We start from the raw sequence: 18,160 nt of genomic DNA, 5'->3' as shown, positions 1-18,160 counted from the left end.
CTGGCACCAACATGGCACAGCCACGGCACTGGCACAACACCAGCGCGCGTGGCCACAGCACCGGCACGGCCACGGCACCAACATGGCACGGCCACGGCACCAACATGGCACGGCCACGGCACCACCGGGCGTGGGGGGCATCACCCGGGGGCCGCAGCCCCGCCCGTGGCCCGAAGGCACGTGTTGGGGCCGGTGCTGCCAGGGATGGGGGGCGTCCCCCGAGCCCTGTGTCCCCCCAGTGCAGGCGTTAGTGTTGGGCTCCTATTGCACCGCCCTCAGCCGGTGCTGCCGGGACCCCCGAGCCGGGCCCCCCCACAAGCCGGGCCCCCGGGTGGGGGTTTAAGACATTTTGCACCACCGGCGCTGGTACTTGGGGCTGGGGTGCCCCACTCAGGGCACCCCGGGGTGCCACAGCCCCGCTGTGCCCCCCAACCCAGCTGCAGGGGGTCTGGCGGGGCCCCCCAACACGACCCCCATGGTTGGGGGAGTCAGGGGTGTGGGGGGAGCCCAGCCCGGCCCCCTGTGCCTGTGGGGGGGACGTGTCTGGTGTTGGGATTTTCTGCTTTTAAACGACCCGTAAAAAGATTTTTTTTTTAATTACAAAAATTATATATTTTATATATATTTATATATATATATATATATATTAGCTTAGGTGGGCCCGGCCTGCCTTGCCGGCCACCCCCCGGCCCGCACCCCCCCTCGGCCTCTGCCTGAGGTAAGAAAAAATTCACAAACCTAAATTTCGGGGGGGGGGGGTTTAAAAAGGTGATAAAACCATTCCCGGGTGCCCCCTCGCAGCTGTGCCCCCCCCCAAAGCCCCCTGTGGGACTCCCCCTGCCGGCCCCCGCCTCAGCCCGGCCCCCCCGGGAGCACTGGGGGGCAGTTGGGGGGTGCAGCCCCCCCAAAGTGCTGCCGCCGGGGGGCTGGGGCAGTAGTGCAGTGGGGGGTCCCGGGGGGGCACCCACCGCCCCCCCGCCGGCGCCTCCGGGGCCTTTGCAACTCCTGACGGACACGACAAAACCCACGAGGACGAGGGGGAAAAAACAACAAAAAAAGGACAACGGAAAAGTTGGGGGGGGTTTGGGGGGGAGTGGCCCCCCCCAGTGTCCTGCAGCGCCCACCGTCCGCGGCGCTTGGCACAAAATCGTCTCCTCTCAGCCCAAAAAAGACAAGAGAACCCCCAAAACCCCAAATCTGGCCCCAAATTTGGGGGTAAGGGGGGGACACAGGGGGGTCACCCCAGCCGGGGAAGACCCAGCGGGCTGGGGGGGGTCCACCAGCCCTGCACCCCGATGGGCTGGGGTCCCCCTTGCCACTGCTGTGCCCCTCCTGTGCCCCCGCCCTGCTATGGGGGGGTCCTGGCCCTCTCCCCACTATGGGGGATGAGGGTCCCAGCCCCTGCCCTGCTATGGGGAGGGGTCCTGGCCCCCACCCCAGCCCCCCAAATTGCTGCCCGGCCAAAAGTGCATATGGCCACGGCCCCCCGGCTGGGGCAGCCTCTCCCTGTGCAGCCCAGAGCCCCCTCCTCTCCTCCCTGCTCTTCCTCCTCCTCCTCCTCCTTCCAAAGTGCAGTTAGTTTAATATTTTAGCCTCTCAGGGAGGGAAATAAATGCTTAAAAAATAATAATCTACGAAGAGAAGGACAATAAAGGGAACGCTCGACCGTCGGGGCCCTTCCCTGTGCAAACAAACAAAATTCGTCAAGTCCTGGGGCGGGGGGCATGGCTGTTGGGGGGCACAGCAGGACCCCCACCCTGGGCGCAGCATCCCCTTGTCCTTACAGGGGGACGAGATTTGGGGGGGAGGGGCCAGAGCGGGGTTTGGGGGGCACACAGGGTGGGGGGTGTCAGCCCTACACCTCCTGGTCCTCGAAGACCTCGAGGAAGAGGGGGGGGAAGAGCTCGGTGGGACACTCCACCTTCATGTGCAGGAAGCGGCTGGCGTGGCAGGCGCCGATCATCCGCAGATCCGTCACCTTCATCAGCAGCTTGGGCCAGAAGTGGGGAATGTTGTGTTTGCGGTAGTTGATGTAGTGCTCAAAGGCCAGCAGATATGTCTCCTGGCACTTCTCGATCTTCTCCACGCAGATCAGCCCTGTCCGGTCTGCGGGAACCAGGGAATCGTCAGGGGATTGTGTGGGAGGGGACCTTAAAGCTCATCTAGTGCCACCCCTGCCATGGGCAGGGGCACCTCCCACTACCCCAGGCTGCTCCAAGCCCCATCCAGCCTGGCCTTGGACGCTTCCAGGCACAGCTGCTCTGGGCACCCTGTGCCAGGGCCTCTCCACCCTCACAGAGAGGAATTTCTTCCCCATACCCCTTCACAATCTCCCCTTTTTAGTTTAAACCTCTCCTTGTTGTCGTGGCATCCTCTGCCCATGGAAGAGTCCCTGTCCCAGTCCAGCATCTGCAGGGATTCTCCCTCCCACAGTGACCCATGCACCCCCCGGCTTTTGGGGTGCCCACCCCACAGACCCACGTCAGCCTGGCAGGGGGCCCCAGGGGACCAAGAGGCTCAGCCTGTGCTCCTGGGTACCAGGGGTGCCCACCTCATGCTCCTGGGACCCCTCCCAGCCTGGCACAGCTGTCTGAAGCTCTGGGAATTGGGGTACCCACCTCAAATCCACCCAAAAATCCAGGGGGGCATCGTTTCCCACCCAACGCACCCTGAAGATGTTTGGGGGCTCTGGCATCAGAGTGCCCACCCAACACCCCCCAGGACAGTGAGGACTCTGGGCACTGGGGTGGGTGCCCACCCAATGCAACCCCAAATGCGGGGGGCTCTGGCATCAGGGTGCCCACCCAACACACCTCCAAGACAGTCAGGACTCTGGGCATTGGGGTGCCCACCCAATGCAACCCCAAATGCTGGGAGTTGTGGCCAAGGGGGTGCCAACACCACAATCCCCACGGACAGCCTCTGGGCATGGGGGTGCCCACCCAATTCCCCCTGAAGCTGCTGGGCACCTCTAGCATCAGATTGCCCACCCAACACCTCCTCAGGACTGTGAAAACTCTGAGCATCGAGGTGCCCACCCAACAAACCCCCTGATTCCCCGGGCACTGAGGTGCCCACCACCCGTTACCTGAGGACATGAGCAGCACAGCCTGGAGCAGGGCCACCTCGGTGTCATCCAGGTTGAAGGCAGAGAGGGACTTGCCCAGGTCGAAGATGGCATCGGAGACGACGCCGAGGCCGCCGTTCTTGAGCTGCTCGCGTTTCACCGCCATCTCCCCGCTCAGCGTCAGCGTCTCGCTCTCGGGGTCGTAGCGCACGGCCGCCCGCAGCGACATGATCTCCATGCAGCACCCCTTCAGCAGGATGATCTGGTCCTCGCAAGGCAGCTGCAGGGACACGGGGACAGTTGTTGGGGGGGTTTTGGTGCATCCCAGAGCTCCCAAAGTCCCCGGCGCCGCCATTACCTCTGAAAACATGGGCAGTTTTTTGGCAAAGTCGACCACGCGGGTGATGGCCGGGGTGATGATTTTTGTAAACTCACTGAACGCCTCCAGGTCGACTTTGTCCCCGTCGGGCATGGAGGCCATGGGGGACTGGCCGATGTCCTCAGGCTGTGGGGGACAAGGGGGTGTTGGGGAGGTGTGATGTCACCATGTGCCCCCCTGGGACCCCCATGGTGGCACTGGGGAGTGCAGTGTGACCGTGTCACCCCTGGGACCCCCACAGCAGATGGAGCACTGGGGGTTGTGGTGTGACTGTGTCCCCCATGGTGGGCAGTGGGGTTTGGGGGTGCAGTGTGACTGTGTCACCCTCTGGGACCCCCACAGTGGGCAGTGGTGTTGGAAGTGTGGTGTGACCATGTCCTGCCCTGGGACACCCATGGTGGCATTGGGGGTGTGGTGTGACCACATCCAACCTGTGACCCCCACAGTGGACAGTGGCATATGGGGGTGCAGTGTGACTGTGCCCCCCTCTGGGACCCCCATGGTGGGCAATGGTGTTGGGGGTGCTGTGTCACCCTGTTCCCCCTCCCTGGGATCCCCGGGCGGCTGTGATGTGACCCTGCCACCCCTCTGGGGCTCCCATGTCACCGGGAACAGTCGTGGCAGGGCCAGTGCAGCAGCCAGGAGAGGGAGCTGCGTGACAGGGACAGTGACAGGGCCAGTGGCAGGGCCGGGGCCACCTGCGGGCACAGCTGTCCCCTTCGGTCACTGCTCACCCCTGAACCCTTTGGGGGTGACCAGCTCAAGGACACTGAGCGATGTCCCAACCCCCCTCGACTGCCCAAGGACATGGGTGACATCCCAAACCCTGGCACTGCTACCACGTGTGTGCTGAGTGTGCGAGTGCTCAGCAGATCCCGGCTGGGGCTGGGGGGCCGAGATGGTGACAGAGTCCCTGCACAGCATCCCCTCACCAGGAATTTCCGCTTCTGCTTCCAGTGGCTGCCCTGGGCGTTGGTGCTGCGGTGGGCTTCTGTCACGACGTGGATCAGCTCCCACTCCTCGGCGCTGGGGTTGGGGCGATGCTGCAGGGATTTAATCATCTCCTCCTTCCGCCGCCGCTCCCGGTTCTCCTCGATCAGCTTCCGCTTGGCTACCCGCTTCGAGTCATCCAGCACCACTGCCGGGACCCCCAGCATCAGCCAGGATCCCCCTACCCCGTGGTGAACCCCCCCAGCTCCTCCTGTGGCTGCTCTGGGCACCCCAACTCGCCCCATAAGACCCCAACCCACCTCCCAAAAGCTCAATATCATCTGGGACCCCCCCAGTCAGCTAGGACCCCTCATTCATGCATCCCACCACGCTGTATCACAACAGTTGACATCCCAGCCTGGTCCTGCAGCTGATCTGGGTACCCCAATGTGCCCCACGGTGCTGGGACCCCGACCTGCCCCACCAGCAGAGCCCCCCAACTCACGGTCCATGGCCATGCCCACGGAGATGCACTTCTTAAAGCGGCACAGCTGGCACTGGTTGCGGGTGATCTTGTCGATGACGCAGCACCCATCGTATTTGCAGGAGTAGGTGGGGTGCAGGTTCTTCTGGATGGTCCGACGGAAAAACCCCTGGGGAGGGCGCAGGGGGTGCCACAGTGAGCCCTGCTGAGCTCCCCTGCGCCCCCCAAGCCCCCCTGCCCCAACTCACCTTGCAGCCCTCGCAGGTGATGCAGCGGTAGTGGTAGCCGGTGGCCTTGTCCCCGCACACCACGCACTGTTCATCTTTGTCCAGGTAACTAGGGATGTACCCTGCGGGGACCCCCGAGTCAGGGACCCCCAGGGCACCCCGGGGCAGGGCCCCCCACAGCAGAGACTCATGGGGTGCTCCATGACAGAGACTCCCATGACAGAGACCTCCAGAGCACCCCATGACAGAAATTCTCATTCCCCAGGGCACCCCAAGTCAGGGCCCCCCAGAAACCCTGAGTCAGGGACCCCCTTGCACACCCCAAATCAGAGACTCTTGGCACATGCAGCATCAGGGACCCCCCCATACCCCATGCCAGGGATGCCCAGTATGCCCTCTGTTCTCCGTGCCTCAGCTTCCCCTCTACCTGCACCCACCACTGTCTGCCCCACCACTGCCCCTGCCCCGGGGTGGAAAGGGTTAACACTGGGGGTGTGTGGGGGGTGCCCGAGCCCCCCGCTCCAATAAAGCCCCCATTATCCCATTATCCGGCCGGGCATGGCAGCCGGGGGGGTCCCTCTCCCCCTGGCACACAAAGACCCACTGTCCCCGCCGTTGTCCGGGGTCCCCCTGCCTGGCAGCTCGGGACCAGCCCCCCGCCAGAGTCCCCCCAGCCTGCCCACCTCCAACTGCTCAGGGAAACTGAGGCACGGCTCATCCATAATGCACGGGGTGGTCCTCAGCACCCTGGGCCCCTCGTGTCCCCCCCAGGAGCCCACCCTCGTGTTTTCGGGGGGCTGGAAGTGGGAATCCTCAAAGGGTGGCGGAGATGGGGAAGAGGCTGACTGCCCCTGCAGAGAGCACCCATAATTCGGGGGGTGTCCCCAGCACCCCGAAACTGCCGCACCACCTGGGACCCCACAAACCCAGGGTTGGGGACCCCTCGAGCCCGCTCTGCAGGTGCTGGACGTGGGGGTCCCCCGGTGTCCCCTCCCTCACGGAGAGGGCGGGTGCCGGGGATGGGCGGGAGCCGGACGCCCGGGTTCCCCCCGGCCTCCCCCCGCGGCAGGTCCCGCCGGCGCCGGCCGCTCCCCGCCGGGGAATGGGGCAGGGCGGGGGGCAGCGCCCACGGGGCCCCCCTTATCGCCCACCCCAGGGCGCTGCCGCCCCGAGAGCACCGCCCCGACGGGGCCGGCGGGGACTGGGACTCCGGGAGACCCTGCAGGGATCTGGGGGTGCCTGGGCGACATGGGGACCTCCGGCTCTCCACCGGGATGTCAGTGGGACCCTGGCAACGACACGGAGTTCCTGGGGTGCCCACAGCGGACATGGGGTGTCCTGGGGTGCACGGACACGGGAATCCTGGGGTGCCCTTGGGGGACAAGGGGTGTCCATAGAATTTGGGGGACCCAAGTGACACATGGGGTGTCCAGGGGACCCCACCAAGGACTCGGGGCGCCCAGGGTGGCCACCGGGACACAGGGTGCCTGCAGGACCCGGTGAGCACATGAGGTGACCCGGGGGTGACCCGGGGGGCCATGGGGTGCCCGGCGGGGCCATGGGGTGCCCAGCGGGGCCATGGGGTGCCCGAGAGAGCCGTGGGGTGCCCGGGGGGGTCCAGCGGGTGCCGCGGGTGCCCGTACCTGACATGCTGCTCTTCACCAAACATTGGCTGCTCTTTCTTTTGCGCTTCCCATCCAGCCACCTGCGGGAGCGGGGGGACAGGCTGGGAGGATGCCCGCGGATTCCCGCTGCCCCCCGGAAACTCCCAACAGCCCCCCAAAATCCCCCTCGGACCCCTTTTCCTGCTGGGAAGAGGGCAGCCCCCGCCCGGGGGTCCCCACGCGGAGATGTCACAGGTGGGGTGCGGCCGTGGGGTGCGGGATGGGGGGGTACGAGAGGGCCCTGGGGACCCCCCACTCAAAACACCCCTCCCGAGACCCCCCCCCTCCGGGACACGGCACCGCCCCGGGGGGGCTGGGACCGGGCGGGGAGGGGGTGAGGGAGGGGAGGGGAAGGGAAAGGGTGGCGGGAGGGGGAGGGGAAGGGAAAGGGTGGGGGGTGGGGGGTGGGGGAGGGGGAAGGTTGGGGGAGGGGCGGGTGGGGGAGGGGCTCATTCACAGTCAAAGACAAAATGTCCTTTTGGCTGAGCGGGGAAGTGACGTCATCGGGGGCTCAGCCAATGGCGGGCGCCGGGGGTCCGCGCGCGCCCGTCCCCGCGGGGGAGGGGCCGAGGCCGCGGGATCGGCACCTGCGGGGGGGGGGCGGGGGAGCGCCCCGGGGACCCCCCACCCACCCTGGGGGGCTCCAGCCCAAGGTGACCCCGGGCCGCCACCCCCCACCGGGGACCCGAAATCGCCCCGGGAGGGGGGGGGCGAGGGGCCGCCCCCGCGGGGAGGGGGCGGCTGGGCACGAGTGGGGGGGACACCATGGAGGAGCACGAGTGGGGACATGTGAGCGTGGGGACACAGGGACAACTGGGCATGGACACACCTGGTGACACGTGGGGTGCAGGGGGACACCCAGGCACATGTGGGGATACCCAGAACGTGAGGGCACGTAGGGACACTTGGGGACATCGGGGGTACAGGGGGGCTGAGGGCACTGGGGGTACGGGGATGCACAGGACATGGGGTGGCCGGGGACGCGGTGGGCACAGGGACACAAGGGACACCCAGGACACAGGGATACACAGGGCAGGGACACATACACAAAGGGACACACCGGGACACAGGGGACCGTCCCAGGGCACGGACACATCCATGGGCATGCAGGGATGCACGGGGACACAAGGGACACAGCAGGCACGGGGACACAAGGGGCACAGTGGGCACAGGGGTGTGGCAGATACTGGGACACTTGGGCACGCACACGGTGTTGGGACACAGAGGGCACAGTGCCACGCGTGTCCCCCGCGTGTCCCCGTGCCGGGGTGGGGGCTCACCGGGTGTCCTCTGGCTCCGACAGCGGGTCCAGGGTGCTGGGCTTCTGTTCCATTCACCGCAATTCCATCAAGGAGCGCTCAGCACCGACCGAGGGGGCTCCGGCGCCACGCGGGGGCCACGGCGGGGGCGGCCACGGCCTGGGGGGCCACGGCGGGGGGCTACGCCGCGCACCCCATGGTGCCCCTCAGTGCTCAGCACCGCGCAGCATCCCGGGCCGGACCCTGCGGGACAGCGGCGTCAGCCCCGAGCTCCGGGACCGGGGGGAAGGGGACCAGCCCTGGAGGACACAGAGGGGACCCTCAGGGAGGGGTGGGACGGCATGGGGTGCCCCCAGGAGCTGTGGCCACCGGGGAGGGCTGGGTGTGAGTGTGCAAGAACGTGCAGAGCGTGCAAGGGCGCCCAGGGCTGGGCAAGGGCACGTGTGAGAACACAGGGAGGGAGCGGCGTGTGGGGTGTGTGCGACAGCAGCGGGGCTGGGCCAGAGGGCACGGCGGGGTGAGAGTGTGCACGGGGGGTGAAATGCACGGGTGTGCAAAGCTGGGAGAGCACTGAGGGAAGGAAAGAGTGTGCAGGGCTGTGGAAGGGCGTGCAGAGAGGTACAAGAGTGTGCACAGGTGTGCAAGGGTGTGCACAGGTGTGCCGAGCTGTGGGAGAGCGTTTAAGCATGCACAAGTGTGCAGGGCACGTGAGAGTGTGTGCACGGGTGTGCAAGAGCAGGTACATGTGTGTGAGAGCGTGCACAGGTGTGCAAGGCTGTGGCAGCACAGCAGGCATGTGAGAGAGTGTGCAGGGTTCTGCAAGAGCATGCACAGGTGTGTGCAGAGGTGTGCAAGGCTGCACGAGTGCACACAGGTGTGGGTGGGTGTGCAAAAGCACACCCAGGGGCGCAAGGCTGTGTGAGAACACGCCCAGGGCTGCGAGTGTGCAGCAAAGCACAAGCACACACAGGGAGTTCCCCCCACCTTTGGGGCGGGGCTGGGGGGCCCCAAGAGGTGGGGGGAGCCTGTTGGGGAGGGGGTGCAGAGGGCAGCCCCTCCCCACCCAGGGGAGCCCCTCGGATGCTGTGCCCAGAGCCAGGCTGAGCCCTGACGTGTTCATTGCACAGCTGAACACCCCCAAATCTGGGGCTGGGGGTGACTCTTGGTCAGGGGGTGACCTATGGGGTGGGAGTGACTTATGATGGGGTAGGTGGTGACTTACGGGGCGGGGAGCGCCGGGAGTCCAGGCGATCCCTCCTCTGTGAGCTCTGCTATGGCAAAGACACATTGGGGGGGGGGGGTCAGAGCACGGGCAGCACCGGGGGGCACCCCAGACCCCCCCACAGCACCCCGTGACGGGGACACTGAGGCACGACGGCGGCAGCACCCCCTGCCCTTCGTGCCCACCCCGTTGCACATCCCGCGGACACCCAGTAACACGGCAGGATGGGGGCCCTGCCCACAACCCCCCCCTCCCCCGTGACCCCCCGGTGACCCTCCGGGCGCGGAGGGGTGTGAGGGGTGCGGGGGGCCCTCAGCCCGCCCGGGGGGGCCGGGGGGCGGCGGCGGGCGCGGTGCCCAGCCCCGGGCTCCTCCGCTCCGCGCGGGGACAGCAGAAAGTAGGTCACGTTTGTCTTGGCCGCCACAGAAATTCCTCCGGCGGATTTAAAACGCGGCGGACGGGGCTGGGGGCCCCCCCGACACCCCCACGCTACGGGGCGCCCCGGCTGGGCCCCCCCTTGATGCCCCCCACCCCCAGCCGAGGACACCCCGACCAGCGCAGGATGGGGGGAGAGGGATGCTGCACCCATGGGTGCACAGAGCTCCCAGCGCCGCACGGGGGGTTCGCATGAGGAATCTCCCAGAACGCCTGAGGAGGGGGCGTCGCCTGCACCAGCCTCTTCAGGGAAACTGAGGCACGGCACCGCATCCCACTACCCCAGGGTACACTCCCCGCCTCGGGGGGCTCGTGGGGCCTGGGCGCCCCTCGCCGCAGCCTCAGGCCGGGTTTGGGGCCGGCGGTACCTATAGAGCCGGGGGCTGCAGCAAATGTTTGTTCCATATGGGAACGGCGCGCGGAGAACTTCCAAGTATAGGCACTGGCAGGGATCCAGAGCTGCGCGGCCCCCGCCGGGCATCGGCCCCCCCGCCGCCCCCCGCCCCTCTCCCCCGGGACCCCGCGCTCCGGCACAGCCCCGACACGCTCGGTGCATGTGTGGGGCTCGGGGTGCATCGACCTCGCTGTGAAACCGCTGTGGGGTGGGGTATGGGGTGCCCCCAAAGCCAGTGTGCGGTGGGTGGGCTCGGCCACCCCGCCTCAGTTTCCCCGTTGAGGTGGCCTGGTGGGTGCGGCCCCAAACGAGAGAGGCTCAGGGCTGCAGCCGGGGGGCAGCGGCGGTAGGTGGGGGTTCGCCACCCCAGCGAGACCCCAGCAGCCCCCTGACACCCCTGGCATCACCGGCACCCTGGGATCGCCCGGCGTAGCCGCTCCAGGAACCGTCACTCGAGGAATCCCAGGCGCGCTGGGGCGGCCCAGACAGACAGACACGGGAGGCGGCTCTTCTCCTCCTCCTCCTCTTCCTCCTCCTCCAGCGGGACACGTGTGATGAGCACAGTCAGGTCTCAGCCCACCCTGCGCCGCCGGCACCCAAACCTGCGCGTCCCACCTGCAGCACCAGGTGCTGGGTGGGTGCTGGGTGCGAGCGGGGTGGCAGCCAGCGGGAGCCCCCCCCGGCGCCCCCCCAGCCCAGCCCCACGCCCAGGGGAGCGTTTCTGCTGAGTCGGGTGGTTGCAGGCGGCTGAAAACAACCCGGGGGCAAAGTCCGGGGCTGGGCCGACGGCGGGAGCCACCTCACCCTAGCGGGGGCGCCCAGCACCCCGCTGCCCACAGACCCCACCCCCGGTGACCCCCGGAATGGGGGACCCCAGACAATGGGATGCCCCTCTACAAAGGCACTGACCACCTCCGTGCAGCCGGACGTGGGTGCTGGACACTGGGGCCACCCCACGGGGCCACTGCCATGTCCCTGCCCCCCAGCACAGATGGGCTCCGGGGGTCCCAGCACCCCCCCCAGCCCAGCTGCCAGCCGGGTCAGGGAGGTGAGGGCCTAAGCGCTTTAGCCACGGTGCCAATTAGTGTGATTAGCACGGGCTGGGGGCAGGGCAGACCCGCGGCCACCAGCCAGCGATGCCCGGCCATGCGGGCACTGGGGCAGTGTCATCGCGGGCACTGCAGCACCACAGCGGGCACCAGTGCAGCGTCTCGGTGGGCACTGGGGCAGTGTCACAGTGGGCACTGGGGCAGCGTCACGATGGGCACCAGCGTGGTACAGATCTGCCGCTGCCTGAAGAGCCCTGGCCGCAGCGGCTGGCAGGAATGTGCCGTGGGAGCGTGGCCAGGCACAGGGCACCTGCCGTGCCACGGCTGGCAGCACCCGGCACGCGCCGGTGCCCGTGTGTGAGGCTGTGCCAAGCGCCACACGCGTGTCTGCGTCTGGTGCCGTGCGCTCATCACACACCTGTGCCAGTGCCCGGCACACCATGCCCGGTACCACGCGGTGCCGTGGGCACGTGTGGCAGCGGGGACAGTGTGGTGTGCCGTGCCGGGAGGCTGCAGGAATCCCAGGCATGCGCAGCAGCTGGGCAGCCCGAGCAAGGGGGATGCCACGGGCGTGACATCAGGGCAGCCCACCCAGTGCCACCAGAGCCCTGCGTGGTGCCTGTTCCCCACACACGTGGGGTCTGGGCTGTGGCACAGGATGGCTGAGCCTGGCTTTGTGTCCTCCCTGTGGCTCACAGCTCAAAGAAGCCACCACTTGTACGACGGCTGGCGGCTGCAGCGCTGGTGACCTGTCCTGACACGGACTGGGTACCCAATGTTGTGGCCTTGAGCCTCTGACGGGTCCCGTGTCCGACAGTTCCTGCATCACCGCAGTGAGGACCTGCAGCATGACCTGCACCCAGCCCTGCAGCCCCCACAGACCCCACAGGACTGCCAAGAACACCACATCCAACCAAGGCCACAGCGGCCGCTCTTTCCTGCAGTGTCTGAGCATTCAGCTGTGCCCCTTTTTCCCCATCCCACCTCAGTTTTCCATCCCACCGGAGCTGCCCAGCTCAGGAGCCACACACTCCCACATCCCCAGCACCGTGTCCCCGTGCCAGCACACAGGATGTGGCTCATCCCTGTGTCACTGCTTGTCCAGGCCGCAAAGGTCACCCAACAGGGACCCCTGAGCACCTGGTGTGTGCTGAGTGTGCCCAGTCTCAGCTCTTTGGGGTGGCTGCAGGCCCCAAGCCCCACGGGGTGCCCCTGGCCCCAGGAGGTGTGCCGGGACGCTGGGAGCTATTCTCAGCCCTTGGCACGGCATGGGACGTTTCTAAATCGGGGGCTCTGGTTCACGTGCACAGGGATGGGGGGGGAGCTCCTGGATCCCCTCCCCGGGGAGCGCTGCTTGAAGAGGGGAGGTGGCCACCACGAGGTGCCCAACGTGGACGCTGACAAGGGGACACAGGGACAGGCACCAGGACATGGGAACGGGCACAGGGACACAGCACCGGGACCGCCCATGGGAGACCGACTCCCTGAGAAGGGGACACGAGGGACACTCCTCGCAGTGCTCCTGCAGTCACCCAACTGCAGACCGAGGGTCTGCAGCACGGGGGAGAACCCGAACGGCACCGCCCCTGGGGCCTGACCCCGCCGCGCCCCCCGCCCGCACCCAGCCTGAGCGAGGCCCTGGGAGCGCAGCCCGCGCCCGCCTTCGCCTACACCGCATCCCCCCCTTGTCCTCCTCCTCTTTCCCCCAGTCCGGAGGGGCATCCAGGCGTCCGGCCCCGCCCCCAAGCACCGGCGACTGCGCGGGGTCCGGCGGGGCCGGTGGTCCGTGGGATGGGAGCCCCGGGGCGGCCCCGCCGCTGCTTCGGTCTCTGCTGCCCCGGGAATGCGCCCGCGGGGCGAGGAGCGGAGCCGGGGGGGTCCCGCTTCCTGCAGCCGCCGCCCATCAGGAGGGGTCCAGGGGTGCACCCGCAGCGCCCCCGTTCCTGCTCCGCAGGGTGCGGGACACCGGGCGTGCACGGCCCGCGCTCCCGCCTCCGGGAACCCGTGCGCGGGACGACCACGCGAAGGTCACGGCCGCGGGAGGGTCAGGGGTGCTGGGGAGAACCCCCACGCGAGAATCGCGCTCCGCCGGCCCGCGGGGCCCGCACCATTGTGGGGGGCACACGCAGCCGCACGGCACTGCCGTGGGGAGGGGGGGACGCGCCGCGCCCCCACCCTGCGCCAAGACCCCCGGGCAGGGGAGCACCCCCAAACCGGTTCCACCGGGGTTTGCCCGCGCCCCACGGCGGCCCCAGCCCCCCCAGCGCTCCAGCGGAGCCGTGGGGGTCCCCGGTGCCGTCGGGGGTCAGGCAGGGTGACGCTCAGCCCGGCCTCCCGGTGTGGCTCCCGGTATCGCTGCCGGTAGCAACCCCCGGCGGGGGGGTCACGGCTGAAGGTCGTGGTCCCGGGGTGACCTTGGCCGTGGCGCCCGCCCGCCCCTGCCTCAGTTTCCCCTCATCGCACAGCGGGGACTCGCCACAGTCCGGTTGGGACCGCATCCCTAACCCCGGCGGCGACACCGGACCGGGGGCAGGATCCGCCCCCCCGGGGCTGGGGTGGGGGACACCCCGCGGGACCGCGGGGCGCCGTGCACAGGGGAGCCCCCGCCACGCCCCGCGCCCCGCTCAGGGCGAAGCCTGTGGTGCGGGGCTCGAGCCCCCCCCTCGCCCCGCCGCACCGGGGACGCCCCCCCAGCTGCCCCCGCCCTAACCGGGAGCGGCCGAACCGCCCCCCCGCCCCCCCCGCGCTCTGCTCTCGGCGCAAAAAAAAAAAAAAAAAAGAAAGAATAAAAATAATATTCTAAAATTTAAAAAATAGAAAAAAAATCGCAGCATTCCTGCCGCCCTGCGGGGTGGGTGCGGGGGAGCGGCCACAGGGGCCCCCAAAGCCCTCACGGACACCCCACGGCGCCGTCACGGCCCGGCCGTCCACGGTTCCCCCCCCCCGCCGCGACAGGGCCACGGCCTGCCCACGGCCCGGCCCCGCGACCTGCCCACGGCGCGGCCCCGCGCCCATCACCGCAGAGCCACGCCGCGGCCCGGACCCCGCCACGCCGCCACGCCACGGCCACGGGGGGGCCGCGGGGCCGGGGGGCCACGGCTGGGGGGGGCTGCCCCCGTGGCGTGGCGTGGCGGGCGGGGGGCAGCGCCGTGCCCCGCATGCAGCAGTGGCGGGTGCGGTGGGGGTGGGGGGCGCGGTGCCCCCCCCCGCCCCCACGGGGGAACGCGGCCCCCCCGCTCCACGCCAAACGCCCGGATTTTCCAAGAAAAAAAAAATCTTTCCCCGTGTTTTTTCCTCGCGGTTCGCGGCCCCCGAGCCTTGCGAGGGTCCCGAGCCTCCCGACGCGATCGCCCCCCGACCCCCCCATTCCACGCACCGAACTGCGCCCGTGCTGAACCGGGGGGGCCCGGGGGGGGTGGCGGTAAACAACCGGGGGGCGGCGGGGCCGGCGGGGCCGCTCGGGCCGTACCTGGGAGCGACGGCGGCGGGCGCGGAGCGGCGGTGCGGGGTGCGGAGCGGGGCTCGGAGCGGCGGTGCGGGGCGCGGAGCGGAGCGGAGCGGGGCGCAGCGGCGGCGGCGGCGGCGGACGAACGGCGCTGGCTCCTCCCTCCCCCGGCCCCGCCGCCCGCCCGCTCCGCTCCGCCGCGGCCGCAGCCCCCTCCGCCGGCCGCAGCCGCTCCCTGCACCCGCCGCGCCCGGCCCCGCGTGGGGACCCACGGGGGAGCGGCGGGGTCCGAGCGTACCGTGGGAGGGTGACCCCGGGATGGTGACACGGGGATCGCGGGGTGCGCACGGCGGCCGTGGCCGGGTGCGTGATGGGAGCCCTGGCGGTGCCCACGGGGCTGTGGTGACAGCGACAACGAGGACGGGGGGTGGTGAGCACAGGGTGGGGGGCTGTGTGCAGGGGGGGAGAGGGGAGGTGCCCGAGGGGATTGGGGAAGGCACCCATAGGGAGCTGGGGACGGTGCCCGCAGGGTCCCCGGGATGGTGCCCGTGGCGGGGTGAAGGTGGTGCCCACAGGAGTTTGGGACGGTGCTCACGGGGATTTCGTGACAGTGACAACGGGGATGGGGGATGGCGAGCACAGCGTGGGGGGCTGTACCAAAGGGGGACTGGAGACGGTGCCCAGGGAGGCCCAGGGGGATTCCCGTGGCAGGGTGTGGACGGTGCCCACAGGGACTGGGAACAGCACCCATGAGGATGCTGTGACAGTGACAATCTGGTGTCCAACAGGACAGGGGACGGCACCCACAGGGAGCTGGGGACGCTGTGATAGCGACAGTGGGGACTGGGGAGGCTGCCCTCAGGATTTGGGGACAGCACCCAGGAGGGGCTGGGACGGTGCCCTCGCTGGGTGGCGGTGGGGTGGAGATGATGATCATGGAGACCTGGAACGGTCCCCACGGGGGCTGGTGACAGCACCCACAGGGCAGGCGGCAGCTCCACACCCCGGGGTGCCCAGCCCGGCCCGGGGAGGGGCACACACCAGACACGGGGGTCCCACCCAGATCCGCACCGCCCCGGGCAGGATCCGGCCGCGCAGGATACCCGCACGTCGGGGGGCCCTGCCCCTGCGCCCCCCGGGGGATGTGTGGGACTGGGGAGGACGGGGGCCGTACTCCGCTGTGGGGCCGGGGCCGGAGCCGCTGTGCGGCCGGGGATGGCGGCGTGCACTGAGAGCTCAGGGGGATCACTGGGGAGGGCGCTGAGGGTCGCCCCCCGGAGCCCCCCGACCCGCCCGTGCCACCCCACCCCCTTCCCAGCAGCCCCTGCTCCCAGCCCCCCCTTTTCCTCCCCGGACTACACGTCCCGTCATGCCCGGGCTTAAAGCGGCTCTGCCGCCCACCCCCATCCCCGCCCCGCAGCTCGGCCCTGGGACCCTCGGGGGGTTCAGCCTGGCCGCCCCCCATCCCCCAGCCCCGTGGGTACCCCCCTCCCTGGGCTGCACAGGCGGTGCGGTGACACCCAGGGGACGAGGGGGATGGGGGTCTCCCGGGCATGAAGGCTTCGAGGAGAGGAGGGTCCCCAAGGGATCAAGGTTTCCCTGGGAGGGGTGTACCCAGGGGATGGTTTCCCATACTCGAGGGAGCACAGGCAACACTCAGGGAAGGGGGGTCCCCAAGGCACTGTGCTGCTCAGAATGGGGACAACAAGGGGACAGTGCCGCCTGGGGAACGGGGATCCCCAGGGGATGGTGGTGCCCAGGTAATGACAGTCCCCAGGGGATGGCGGTCCCCAGGGGATGGGGGTACCCAGAACATGGAGGAGAGTGGCACCTAGGACTGCTGGTGGGTGTCCCCGCAGACCCCGATGGACCCCTGGACCTCCTGCTGCCCCACAGGCCTGTGGTCCCCAAAGCCCCCTCGATCCCTGTGTCACCCTGGGGCCCTCACCCCCATGGCTGGCGGCCCCAGCGTGGCGGGGCAGCAGCAGCAGCGTGACGGCCCCCCCGTCCCTCCCTGCCTGTTCCGTACACTTTATCCTCAGCAAACACGGCATGGCCACGGCCCCCCACAACCGTCTGCCCGCGATAAGGCTGTGGCCGAGCTCGCCTGCCCCCAGCCCGTGGGGCTGGGCTGTCTCAACACCACGTCATGTCCCCAAATCCCCCTGCCCGAGGCTGCCTGCCAGCCCCCAGCCCAGTGGGGAAACTGAGGCAGGGTTTGCCTGTGGCCCCTCTGGAGCATGGACAGGCACCTCTCACATTCATCACGAGCTCCCCAACCCCCGTGAGGTGCCCCCAGGTCTCTCTGCATTGCCCGAGAAGGGTGGGGGTCCCATGCCCCCCTGATCCGGGACGATTTGGGATTTTGAGGGGCCGTGCTGTTCTCGGGGCGCAGGCAGTCAGCCGGAACACGCTCATTAAAATTCATCCCGCTGCTCTGCGGCAGAGACACTAAATATAGCCCCAAGTCAGCAGTGGTGCCCCCCCAGACCCCCAGGAAGGAGATGACACCAGGCACCTCCATCCCCAGCATTGGACACCCCCGGGGGTGTCCAGATGTCCCCATGGGGGTGTCCCCCCGCCCCAAATCAGATCCTTCACACCCCACCGATCACCAGCCACCGGCCATGTGCCCCCCAGCAGGACGTGGCATCAGAGGTCCCAGCCATCCCCGTGACCCCGTGGGAAGGGGAAGCCCCCCACGCTGGCCCCTGCTCGCCCCTCGCCTGCCCCCGGCGCTGGGAACGGCCCCAGCCCCTTCCGGCCCCCCCGGCCCCGGGCCGGAGGCAGCTGTGCCGGGGCGCCCTGCCAAAGCGCCGAGGCCTCGACGCCTTCCCCCCGCCCGGCCGCCCCCGCTGTGCCCCGGGGAGCTGCGACCCCCCGAGCACACCCTGCCACCCCCCACCCCACCGGGGCCAGCAATCCCTGCCCTCAGAATTCGGGACTGCTGTGCCAGGGGGGGTCTCCAGCAGGGCTCCTCTGAGCCCCTCCTTCGTGGGGACCCCCGTGGTGTTTGTTCCCCCGCCAGCTGTGGGAAATGAGCCCCCCCTGCACAGGAAATCCCTCCTCATGGATAGGGCTCCCCCCCCGGCGGGACCCCCCCGCTGCCGGGGCCCCTCGCCGGCTGGGCAGCCGCCCGCCCGCCTAATCCCGGCCCCGGCACGGGGGGATTTGCTGCGCCCCGGCCCCATGAATGATTAACCGGGGAATTAAGGGGCCGCGAAGCCCCCCCGAGCAGTGGGGGCAGTGGGTGACTGAGCTCCCACCCCAGCCCCCTGAGGGCCTTCGCCCTGCTCTTGAGCTTTGGAGGCTCCTCTGGGGGTCTCCCCTGGGCAGTTCTGGGGGTACTGAGAGTGTTGGGGGTGCTGAGGGTTTGGGGGGGGCGTGGGAGTGTTCTGGGGGTGCTCAGTGCTGGGGGTGCTGGGGTGTTGGGGGGGTTCTGGGGGTTCTGGAGGTGTTGGGGGTGCTGAGGATTTGGGGGGGGGCTGGGAGTGTTCTGGGGGTGCTGAGGGCTGGGGGTGCTGGGGTTGCAGGGGGTCCTGGGGGTGCTCAGGGCTGGGGGTGTTGGGGGGGTTCTGGGGGTTCTGGAGGTGTTGGGGGTGCTG

General features: G+C 69.0%; 2 protein-coding genes across 4 annotated transcripts; one reads left to right on the top strand and one right to left on the bottom strand.

The window, feature by feature from the left end:
- Nucleotides 1-828: 828 nt before the first annotated feature.
- On the bottom strand, nt 829-14,751 carry THRA (thyroid hormone receptor alpha). Of its 3 annotated transcripts, none has more exons than XM_063403791.1 (10): nt 14,580-14,751; nt 9,233-9,281; nt 8,032-8,253; nt 6,731-6,792; nt 5,109-5,209; nt 4,882-5,029; nt 4,379-4,584; nt 3,426-3,572; nt 3,089-3,347; nt 829-2,106 (listed from the first exon to the last, which is right to left on the bottom strand). In XM_063403791.1, exons 3-10 carry the CDS (start codon nt 8,082-8,084, stop codon nt 1,856-1,858), a joined length of 1,227 nt encoding a protein of 408 aa, XP_063259861.1. In that variant the 5' UTR covers nt 8,085-8,253; nt 9,233-9,281; nt 14,580-14,751; the 3' UTR covers nt 829-1,855. The 3 variants fall into 3 exon arrangements, with proteins under 3 accessions (XP_063259861.1, XP_063259862.1, XP_063259860.1); XM_063403792.1 differs by having other exon boundaries at nt 8,032-8,309; nt 9,233-9,278; XM_063403790.1 differs by having other exon boundaries at nt 9,233-9,278.
- Nucleotides 11,322-17,756, top strand: LOC134554302 (basic proline-rich protein-like). The gene is made up of 5 exons (XM_063404842.1): nt 11,322-11,467; nt 11,928-11,943; nt 12,653-13,665; nt 14,066-14,618; nt 17,196-17,756. The coding sequence occupies exons 1-5, from the start codon at nt 11,322-11,324 to the stop codon at nt 17,754-17,756; spliced, it is 2,289 nt and encodes a 762-aa protein (XP_063260912.1).
- Nucleotides 17,757-18,160: the final 404 nt, after the last annotated feature.

Source organism: Prinia subflava, chromosome 8 (assembly GCF_021018805.1).
Source record: "Prinia subflava isolate CZ2003 ecotype Zambia chromosome 8, Cam_Psub_1.2, whole genome shotgun sequence".
NCBI lineage: Eukaryota > Metazoa > Chordata > Aves > Passeriformes > Cisticolidae > Prinia > Prinia subflava.
Note: the sequence above shows the minus strand (reverse complement) of the source record. Positions and strands in the feature narration are given on the sequence as shown.